This window comes from Xenopus tropicalis, chromosome 5 (assembly GCF_000004195.4).
Source record: "Xenopus tropicalis strain Nigerian chromosome 5, UCB_Xtro_10.0, whole genome shotgun sequence".
In the NCBI taxonomy this organism is placed as follows: Eukaryota; Metazoa; Chordata; class Amphibia; order Anura; family Pipidae; genus Xenopus; species Xenopus tropicalis.
Window position 1 is genome coordinate 119,708,652 of NC_030681.2, and position 12,005 is coordinate 119,720,656.

The following is a 12,005-nucleotide window of genomic DNA, read 5'->3' on the forward strand; positions in this document are numbered from 1 at the left end:
GGCTCCTCTGCGCCTGACAGTGCTGTGCCCTGTGCCATGCTCTGGATTAGGGATCCCATATAAAATTTAGAGTGCAGCCAGCACAGACCATTTTCCCAACTGGTAAATACATGGATCCTACATTCTGAGGCATACAGTGGCACGTGCAATTTCTAACTAGCTCATATAGCTACCCTACCCTCCTGTGAGCAAAGGCCACATGTGCATGTAGTCTTTCTACCTAACAGTAATTAAAGATTACAAAATTGAGCAACACTCTATTAACTGAGGTTAATGCACCAATAAGAGATTGCTAGCATACAATTCCAGTGCTGGACCTAACAGTGCATTATGACACATGTAGTCCACATTTTAATCTTGAAGAACAGCATACTGACTGCTGACAATATTAGAATATATAATTTAAACAACAGCATACTTTATGAATTAGAATATGGATTTAACTGGGATATGTTATTGAAAAAAGTAACCTTATATGGATAAAGGATAAATGACCCCCAGCTCTTGCTGCAGCGCTGCAGTGGTTAACAAAGGCATAGAAGCACAAGCCCTAATAAAATGTAGCTGGCAGCAAGAGCTATTGTCCTGACAGCTGATGCAAAGCAAACTTCTAGTCCTGAGGGAAGCAGAGCTCATCACAGGCTGTTCAGACTACTCAGCACAGAGGACCAATGCGGAGAGAAGCAAAAATCAGCTGAGAACAAATCAAGAGATACTGAGCAGAAACCAATGGGAAGCAAAACAGCCAATTGGGGCCTGGTTTACATCTGAGCACCACAAAGCCTTTTACAGCTGGGATTGTCAAGCACAGCAGGAGGAATTCCATGTATCAGAGGCAGAGAATAAGAGAGAGGAGCTGCAGCAGCAGCAGCAAGGGACACCCTGGCAGGCAGAGATCCTAAAGGAAAGCACAGAGAGGGACGGCGTGTCCAATGGGAGTTCTGTCATCATGGCTGCTCTTTACCAGAGCACAGACTCGTCTTCCCCAAATAAATTTTTGGCCCTTAAAGACGTCAGAGAAGTGAAGGAAGAGACCACTTTGGATGAAAGGCTTTTCTTATTGGCCTGCGAGAAAGGTAATGTCACAACGTCATGTTGTCATTGCTAACCTGCCTGTAAAATGTGCCTGGAGCTGCCATTGGGTTTTTGCAAGAAGCCTCTGCTTACAGAAAACATTATTACAGTCAATTATATTCATTTTATTAATGAAATAGCAATGTGTACTGAAACCTTGTCATGTACTACCTAGCATCAGTTTTATATTGAAATGCTATATGTTCACACTGAATTGTACTGAGAAGACTTGTCAGGGAAACTCACAATCATTCCGATCAGTGCACACAGGCAGTGTATCCAGAGTGTGGCCAGCTGTGCCAACATGTAGCTTATACTATAGACATTTCATTATGGCTTGTGCTTTACCACAAATGTGTCCATTAGTGGATTTATAGATTGAAGACATTTCATTAGGACTGCCTTCTTGTAAACTGTGAAAATGTATAATGCATGTGATAATGAGCAGCCACTGATTGGGCTTCTGGGATACTAATGGAAATCCTTGTCACTATATAGCTCCCAAAAGCCCTAATTCTGACCAGGGTTGTTTGTTGGAGAAGTGAGTAGCAATATTTATTCAAAAGTATTCATGGTAATATCCAACACTTAGCCCTCCACCAACATCACCCCAGCTAACCGAGAGTGCTGAGGATATAATGCAGAAAGTGCTGCAAGGTCACATCAATATACTAAAGACAAGATTCTGAATGAAACCTTCCTGGGGGACATGCCTAGTGTCACATAAATCATGCTGCACAGACTAGTATATTTCTGGATACACTGATGAAGATGCTGAGAGGTCCTTTGAGATCACGTAGCTCACTTGAGAATGTTCAGACCTCCCTTCACCAACATATCACTCACATTGGGGTTTATTATAGCAGACACACCCATATTCTTTGCCTTATTATAAGTGAAGTTGTACTGAAAAGCCACACTAAAAGGTTGAAGGCATGCTTTGAGTTGGGGCTAAACAACTGTTAATTGGTCATCATTTCCTTCACATGGTATTTTATTTCAGCGACAAAAAAGGGCTGCTTACAGTTATCAGTGCAGTCTGCAGCCATGCATCTGAAATGGTTAGCAATCAGCCCTGAAGTAAATATTGGTTATGTTAAAGAGATTTAGTCACCACACCCTTATAAAAAATATCAGCAAGATTTTATTCTGTTTCCAGGGCAGCAACAACATCATTATTTTTCCTCTGTAAACTGGGAGAGTTACATGAAAGCTGAGATAGGCTAAGAGCTATACTCTACTAAAAAGACAGTATGGAATGACTGACCAAGTGAAAATACTCTCTTTACAGTTAGAAGATACACAAGCTTCTGGTTGTGCCAAGGATTTCTTATTGCTCTAAAATGTTATTATCTCTCTCTCTGCTTTGTTAAATCATATATATACAAGAACCATTAATATATTGTAAATGATATCCTTATAAACGGTGCATAGTGATGTCATTAGTTAAAATCAGTGCTTAGTGATGTCATCAGTTAAAATCAGTGCTTAGTGATGTGATTTCTGTCACATGACTCACTAAAACATGTGTATTATAATAAATAATGCACCCCTTAAAAGTTCCATGCCCTGTATAAATGATCTCAGCCTTTGGCCACATGCTCTTACTGTGTATGGTCATATGGTATGGTAACATAAAGTGTTCAAAGTAGAGTGTTCTAATATAACATCTTATACTTAACTGCAAGGGAATTTCATTAGGGGAAGAAAATGTACAAAATATCACCTGGGAGTATCCAAACTTCTCCCCCATCTCTCAGTTTCTTCTGTGGATTCTTATGTGTGCTGTAATTCTTTATAGATTCCATTACTTTAGGATCCACAAGAATGACAGGTGCAGCTTCAATCAAGCTGTAATACAGGCCCAATCGCCAAACTAGCAGATCTTTACATGTATGGCCAGATGTAGTTTGCAGAGATTGACCAAACTTGAAGACAACTATTCTCTATTTTGTAGCCTAATGACCCATGCAGATCATAATGTCTTTGACCTTCCACTATCAAAGGTACTGCGCAACAGCCTTTCCTAACAGAGTAGATGCTCTTCTCCCACACTTCCCTGATTCCCACATCTTATATATATGCCAATAATTAAAATAATCCCCCAACCTTGTTGTTAGAACACAGCACCAAAATCTGTGAGTGTCTCCTGTTTAAAAGTGGCGCTGAAAATAGGAGTGATGTGGGCATCCCTCAAACAGCCCTTCCTTGTGTTCTATGCTTACCATGCAGAGAAAGGAATACCAGTGGAACCCTTTACTTAACATCTGCTTAGGGAATGGCTTCCTTTACCTGTGATATCCGCAATGTAGGTGTAACTGCCACAAGAGTGCAGAGTGGGAAGATGCTTGACACAGAATATCACCCATTAAAACGCATAGAAGTTGTATCTTGTTTTTCCCTGGGAAGCTTTCTTCTTAAGGCTCTCTTCTGTCCCTAGAACAAATCTTATCTATAATGCTGGCACACAGAAAGAATACAGGAGGATGTATAAATCTGGCCTAATATGGGCATAAAATTTGTAGCATAGCATTTATTTGTGTGTGTGTATATGCCAAAACCTTTACAGCTAAAGTTAATCCAGTATGGTTAGGAATACTTTTCAGTGAATGAGGCTGACCTTCGGTATTAAGTGGCTATGTATGTCGGGCCACTGTAACACACAAATACAAGAGTATTGTAGAAATGATATCTATATTGGCTAACAATAAAAATATATTGCAAGCTTTCGGAGCTCTAAGGCCCCCTTTTTTTCCCTGATGAAGGGGCCTTAGAGCTCCGAAAGCTTGCAATTAATTTTTATTGTTAGCCAAAATAGATATAATTTCTACAATACTCTTGTATTTGTGCTTTTTTTATTATTTTTGACACTGGCTAACACGATACTACAGTTTTTGGTTTGGGGTAAAGTAATTAGAATCACACCATAGACAGGCCAGGTGACTACCCAGGCAGTAACTAGGGACTCTGCATGGGAGCTGTGCTCAATCTTATTAGATTATTCCAAATTCTTCCTCCAATCACACATGTTTACATCCTGGCTTACAGTTTACATTATGGCCCTAAATATTACTTCTTATCTCTTTCAAACCCTTAATGTCTTATAGTAGAGCTTGTTTTTGTCTCCTGCCTTTGTATCTCAAGCTCATCGCTATATTATCATTACTGGAGATTGTATAATGCTGAAAAGTTATTCTAAAATTTAACATACTGTATATGTATTCATATAGCTATACATACACTTTTTATGCTTATTATATTTTCTGTAAATGTGCAATGTTTACTAGCATTTGCTTTTTGTTTCATTTGTATTTAGCTAATAGAATAACCGAAAAACATACATATAGTTAAATTTTAAAGTCTTTTCTTACTTCAGAAAAGATTATGCCTGGTCTTACAGATATTTGGTCTCTTTTAAGAATCCATTGGCTACAGAGAGCCATGTTTGCACCTTTGCTGGCACATCCAGAGCTGGGTGCAAAGGGGCCCTTTATTTAATGCCCATCATTAGCAGGCAATATTTTAGGGCTCTGAATCAGCACACAGGTACTCCGTACCTGCCTTCTAAGTAACATGTATTTGTTACACCACTTTTCTAGTGGAGGCACAAAGAGTTGCGCTCAGGTAGTGCTGCACAAGGGCAAGGTGCATTGTAGGCCCATAGCATGACACCTTGGCTCCTGTTCATCAATGAGCCCTGTTGTAATCCTCCTTACCTCCTCCCAAAGCCCTCCTGTCAGCATAGGGCATGGTTAAGCAGCCAAGGAGATATATTTTTTTGTAGTTGGCACAGTCCTCACAGCAGTCTGTGTCAACTGACGCATCTTACTTGCACCTAAACAATTGGGCACAGATGTAATTTTGACAGCGAGCACTGGAAACAAAGACATACCAAAGATTCACAGCAATTCGCAGTTGCATTTATTTTAACACATTGCCGTAATTGCACCTCCACCTTGTGGGTTCAGTTACACTGGAACTGTGGGAAAAAAATGCTGCATTGAGGTAAGAGATACAATGACTTGCACCCAATATAGAACTTGCCACTGCAGTAGCACTCATGAATGAAAGTCAGTCATAGATATCCCCCTGTATTAAGTACAAAAAAGAAAGAAAACTGTAGTTATTTGTGGTATTTCCCATTCTGCTTTCAATGGCAAGTAGCTCCCTGTACCTGGCTGAATGTATGCTTGGATACATCATTGGTTACAGAGCATCTCCACACTAATGTAATAAATTAGTTTTATTCTGAAAGAAAAGCCATCAGCGTGTATTGTCTTTAGAATCCATATTTAGTCTCCTTAAAAGAAGTGGTGGACCTCTGTGCATACTCATTACATATTATATGATTCTACCCAGACCGCAGCTTGAGCTGAGTACAAGGTCAATTTCATTGTGTATACAAACCAGGACATAATCGGCCAGGTTCTTGTCCATACTAACGTTCTGAGGCTGCATTAGTCTTATTAAGAATTATTAACCAATAAGGCGCTAATGGCTAACTCTGTACTGCAGGTGATTACTATATGGTGAAAAAGCTTTTGGAAGAAAACAGCTCAGAAGAACTGAACATCAATTCAGTGGATGTACTAGGGAGAAATGCCATCACTATTTCCATTGAAAATGAGAACTTGGATATCCTGCAGCTTCTCCTCAATTATGGTTGCCAGGTAAATAAGTAACATCTGTACCTCCTACTCTTTCCAACTGGCCGTGCAACAGCAGGAAACTAAGCATATCTAGATATTCTGCTGCTGTCCAAATTGATACACCGAGAACTCTAAACTGTTTTGAAAAAAATAATATAAAAATGTTCTCGTTAAAGCCATAGATATGCAGAGCCCATACTAAGCTTGGCTGTCCTCATGATTATTCAAATAATAACTTTAATGTATTTATTACTTGTAAGTGAGTACAGTAAAATTAGACAGAGGTACATACAGTATACAACATAGCCAAAAGTATCCAGATGGTGTATATATATAATTACAACAAACATCTGCATATTTTTTTACACATTCTCTTTTTTCATCAACTATCTTGCCTAAAATTTAGATTTTATATCTTATTTATAGAGTGTTTATTGTGTTTTATCAGTCTACTGATGCCCTCCTTGTGGCAATTGACTCTGAGGTGGTGGGAGCTGTGGATATCTTGTTAAATCATCAACCAAAATGGAGAACAAGACCAACTATTGTAGTAAGTCATATGCCATGCAGGTTTGCATTTTACTTTCTGGACACTTCAGCAAAATAAGATGGACTAGATTTAATAATGGTTCATATAAGACTAGGAATATTTTCTGATTTCTTTTGTAAATGTTGTAATTATTGCCATATAAAAATAGTATGAGCAATGTAGATGTGGGTGTACAGAACACTACTCTTTGGGGGTTATGTAATAAAAGACAGACTGGGGCTCATTTATCAACACTGGGCAAATTTGCCCATGGACAGTAACACATAGCAACCAATTAGATTGCCTTTTTTAGCCAGGTGCTGGTAGGTTTTCATAAAATTAAAAAAAGGTAAACAGTACTAAAATGTGACAACAAATTGAGTCTCACAATTAAAACGATCAGTGCCTGATTCCCTTTGCCATAAGCCACAGCACATTCTAAGTCTGCTAAGGGGAACATATCCAGTGGGACAGTGCAATAATCAATATATCAAAGTCAGGTCAGTCTCTGTTGTATTGTAGCTATAAAAAAAACAGTAGGCATCATAATGGGAAGCAAGTTCAAGCTTTGCAGGGAAAACTCACCCATTATATAGATTCTGGTCTGATTGACACATTTGCCCTATATTGCAGAAACTTATGGAGCGAATTCAAAATCCAGAATATTCCACCACCATGGATGTGGCTCCTGTAATCCTGGCTGCTCACCGGAATAACTACGAGATTCTTACCATGCTTCTGAAACAGGATGTCTCTCTCCCAAAGCCTCATGCTGTGGGCTGTGAGTGCACCCTTTGTACAGCCAAGAACAAGAAGGACAGTTTGAGACACTCCAGGTTAGGATTATCAAACTCAGCTGACAATGCAAAATATCTGTTTTGATCAAGATTTAGAAAGAATTATAAATAAATATCCAGTTTAGGATTGGTGGCTGAATTTGCAGCAGCTGGAAGGCTTTGATACTCATGTGTCAAATACTTTACTGCTGACTGTATACACAAGCAATGCCCAACAGGCAACCAGGGGGGCACGTAGTGTGGGAGCCATGCAAGCTTTCTAAGCTCAGCTGTGGCCCAGATGCTACACCCCCCAGGAAGCTTTTGTCTTCTGTACACTTTATTTTTATGGAGCATGGAAAAATGTTTGTATTCACACACAGTACAAGAATGATTTAGTACATAAAATACTTAATATTGTTGCACTTTGTTAAAGTAAGTACAATGATTTGTGCATATAAGTGCTGCAGGTCAAGTCAACATAGAGAAGAATTTGGGGAGCATTTTATTTCCCAGAATAACAACATTTTCCTGCACAATAACAACAAATATTTAAAACATTGGGGGCATTACAACAACAAATACCTATTGTGAATACGTTGTACTATTTGTAACACTTTTAGGACTGCATTTTTTCATCAATTTTGACCCTTGAGTAGGTATTCAGAGGGATTTGTGTATGAATAAAACTTTTGAGCAGATCTAGTAAATAGTCAGCATGTTTGCCTTACACCAGACCAGTAATTACTAACTGCTGATTGGTTGCTATAGCATACAAGACCAGGAAAGTCTGACCCCTGTTATTCTATAACCCAAAGTGTGTCTGAATGGGCAGTGTACAGAGCTGCCCGATATAGAATAAAAAGTAATGTCATTTAGAATTAGGAAGGACCACACTGTGCATAAGAACTGCTATCTGTGGTGTATTTTATTAAAAAAATATGTATTTATGTTGCATGATTTTATTTCAGGTTCCCACTGTTAATGGCTCTGTGTATTCACACTTACAGCATCACATAATCTTAATTGAGCTTCAGATATAAAACCTGTCCATAAATATATACATTTGACAAGGGCTTTACATTCAAGGTCAATGGCAAATGTGCCCAGGGTCTTGGGAAAATGATTAAAGTTTGCCTGAGCAATAACAGCTAAGAGGCCAAAGACCCAAAATTGCCTCCTCATTTATTTCAATGGCAATCATCTGAACCTACAGGGCAATCAGCTGACCATTGGGTCAAGGCAATTGCCCCTGAAATTACTATGTAGTAATTCCAAGGATTATGTCACCTTCTGATTAACTAGAAAATCCCCAGGTGAGTCGACACAATGCCCTGAATTACCTGAGTGCCATTGCCCTAAGGCAATGTTTTTACTGTTTTAGGCAGTCCATTTCCAGCTGCTCTTGAGCCATAATTTGAAGTATCCTGGCAGCTGCATCTACAAGAGACGGTCAAGATTATATATTTACCTAAGTTGTGTTTGTGTTGTGCACCAGATTCTTTGCAGAATCTAGGATTTATTGCACCTACAAAAAAGCATTTCACAAAGGGTCCGCAGCTTTATTCATTCTAGGAGGTCAGATATTTCACAGTAGTACCGGTAACAATGCTTGTATTTTATTACAGGTTTCGACTTGATATCTATCGATGCCTGGCCAGTCCAGCTCTAATTATGCTGACTGAGGAGGATCCAATTCTGCGGGCCTTTGAACTCAGTGCAGATTTAAAAGAGCTTAGCCTTGTAGAAGTGGAATTTCGGTGAGAATAACCATCACACAAATATTTGACCTATATAAATAATTATTTTCTAAAATATTTCATGGTGATTTCTAAAAGGAGCAGCACTTTTCTGTCATGCAGTCAAACTGAAACACCAAATAGTAGGTTCCTTTCATCTGACCTTTTTGTTTTTTATCACAACATGTTGACTTCAGAAACGATTATGAAGAACTTGCTCAAAAGTGTAAGACATTTGCTAAAGACTTGTTGGCCCAGGCCCGGAATTCTCGAGAGCTGGAAGTCATCCTAAACCACCAATCGAGTGATGAGCCTGTAGACAAGAGAGGGCTGCTTGAGGAGCGCATGAACTTGAGCCGATTGAAACTCGCTATCAAGTACAATCAAAAGGAGGTAGGAGTCTGGGAAGACACTATTCTAGAAAGCTCAACTTCTAGAAAGATGACTAACAAATTAGGTGCTGTACAACACTTTACCTCAATCGAATATTACAGAGAAGTGTGAAACAAAATGGCACCCACCCCTTTGCTTACATTTACATTTTACATAAGTTTGCATCGCTTTAACTGCAGTCTTATTTTACAAATACTAGTTTCTCTTTTCTTTCTTCTTACTTTCCAGTTTGTATCCCAGTCCAACTGCCAGCAATTTCTGAATACTGTCTGGTTTGGCCAAATGGCAGGGTACAGACGGAAACACACCTGCAAAAAGATATTGATTGTCCTTACCGTTGGAATTTTTTGGCCAGTCCTCTCCGTGTGCTACTTGCTAGCTCCCAAATCCCAAGTTGGACGTATAATTCATACCCCGTTTATGAAATTTATTATACATGGAGCTTCTTACTTCACTTTCCTGCTGCTTCTTAACCTATATTCTTTGGTTTACAATGAGGATAAGAAGAACACCATGGGGCCAGCGTTAGAGAGAATCGATTTCCTTCTTATTATGTGGCTGATAGGTAAGTTCCATGTTGTTGCAATACTTCTCATGACAAACCAATCTGGTTATTGCTATATTGAATACAATACTTGTTGTTTATGGTTACTGTAGAGCAGAGGTGCCACCAGCAATTCACATTACATATATAGCCTCATAGCAGAGCATTGCAGAATGACCAAGTCAACAGCTTATTGGCCCCTGTGTGGGGCCCTACGTTTGGCCCCACACAAGTCAGCCACATATTGTTCAGGTAGATGTAACAATCAAATTAGCCAAGGAATGCACCTCAAGGTAGGCATAACAGTAAAAGATCCACTTGTTTGTCTGCGTTGCCAAATAAGCTTATCTTTACATTTATGGCCACCTGAAGAAGGTGGTTTCTCCCAGCCAAGGTGGTTTGCAACCAGCCATAGTTCCGCTATCTTTGCAGGACTTTCTGACAACAATAATTAATTTCTAAATATGACTGCGCACAAAAGCTAAAATATCAATATAATTGTATTCATGGTACTTGGGAATAAGTTTAAATGGCAGTGTTACTTGTATTTCCCAACCCAGAACAAATTTTCACACAAATAGTGTAGAGCATCTCCGTCTTCACTAAGGGCTTACCTCCCTTAGGGCCCACTCCTACTAGGGCTCTCCAGACTCATCCACCCTGCTCGGTAGGTGGGAGAGCCACTTTTTTTTCAATTGCTTTATCAAACTAATAGGAAGCACTCATGTATATCCCTAGGCCAATGGGGAACACTTAACCCACTCAGGTAACATGGATACAGGTCCAGGACATAGTAGCTGGGTGGGTCCCTGCCAGTAGCAAGAGTAGCAAGAAAAAAGAATTTAAACATATCCAGCCTCTTTACAAAACACATCCCATAGGCTAGGGTCAGCAAGTGTATAACTAGCTAATTATGATATATCGGTAAGATATATCATATGCTACAATCAGCATGTGTATGTCAGACTGCGTGATGGAAGACATACCATATGCATGAGTCAGCATGTTTACATCAGGCTACTGTTCCACCATCATGCTGTGATTCTCTACACTACAAAACAGTTACAATATTACTTATTTTATAGGCTGTCTGTCAAGGATGCTGCATTTTGTATTGCAACAACTGGAGGAAGCAGGTTGTTCATTAGAGATCTGTGTAACTCCTCCCTACCTTCTTCTCTAACTTTGGTCCTAGACACAGTTATATTTATTTAAAATCAACACCCACTATGAGCACACACACATATGTATATATATTTCATTTTTCCTGGGAGACTCAGGTAAGACATATATGTCAAAGGATAATTTTGCTTTGACAAGTGGGCTTTGTTGATTATTAATAATATTAGCCCATTGGGAGTCAATACATGTTTTGATTTGGTCAGCCACCTACATAGCAAAATTTGTTTACTGCCAAGCTGAGTAACTTTACTCATTTCACCCCATGTTCTTCTAAATGATCTCTGTTTGCGAAACTGCGGCTTGCTATGGAACCAGGCAGACTGTTTACACAAATCTGGAAACTGCAGTAGCACACATCTATCTTGCAAATAGCCTAGAACATAATCTTTCTTCTGGACGTGCTTGTGATTCCCTTCCTTACAGTTTTTATACTAAATAAAATAGATAAGGAACAAAAGTACTGCAACTAGCACTGAATAATGCCATCTCTTCCTTGCAAAGCCCTAATTATAGGCACAGATTATTTAGAGATGCTGACTATACAGATGAAAAAGATTGAATTTTACCCTCTTTGAAATTGTGGAGACAAGGAACTGTTTTGCACAAATATATTAAAACTAGGCGCCTCCCATTCCTTCTGTTCTTCTGCATTCAGCCACTCCAGTGCTCTGGGGATACTGTTTCTATTGTTATACCCATGAAGATATCTTAGCATCTTTAAAGGACAAGGAAAGTCTAAGTCACTTGGGGGTGCCAAAATGTTAGGCACCCCCAAGTGACTTAAATCGCTTACCTTGTACCCTGGGCTGGTGCCCCTGTTAGGAGAAAACAGAACCAGCCCGGAGTACCTGGAGCGATGCGCTTCCTCCTTCCTGATCGCACTGCTGCTGATTGTCCCGGACAGGTGCAGTAGAGTGAAAAGCAGACTTCTCTGTTAAAGTTCCGCTTTTCACTCTACTGCGCATGTGCGCACACACGCGATCAGGAAGAAGGAAGCGATTGCTGCTACCTCGGGCTGGTGCTGTTCTCTCCGTACAGGGGCACCAGCCCGGGGTAAAAGGTAAGCGATTTAAGTCACTTGGGGGTGCCTAACATTTTAGCACCCCCAAGTGACTTAGA

At 39.6% G+C, this 12,005-nt stretch overlaps 1 protein-coding gene across 1 annotated transcript in view; it reads left to right on the plus strand.

Moving 5' to 3' along the window:
• Positions 1–580: 580 nt before the first annotated feature.
• Positions 581–12,005, plus strand: part of trpc1 (transient receptor potential cation channel, subfamily C, member 1) — a 33,570-nt gene continuing 22,145 nt past the window's right edge. Inside the window, exons 1-7 of the mRNA XM_002937099.5 lie at positions 581–1,076; positions 5,590–5,744; positions 6,172–6,273; positions 6,886–7,088; positions 8,657–8,788; positions 8,965–9,160; positions 9,389–9,725. Coding sequence (XP_002937145.3) covers positions 596–1,076; positions 5,590–5,744; positions 6,172–6,273; positions 6,886–7,088; positions 8,657–8,788; positions 8,965–9,160; positions 9,389–9,725 — 1,606 coding nt within the window. The 5' untranslated portion in view covers positions 581–595. The remainder of the gene's footprint in view (positions 1,077–5,589; positions 5,745–6,171; positions 6,274–6,885; positions 7,089–8,656; positions 8,789–8,964; positions 9,161–9,388; positions 9,726–12,005) is intronic.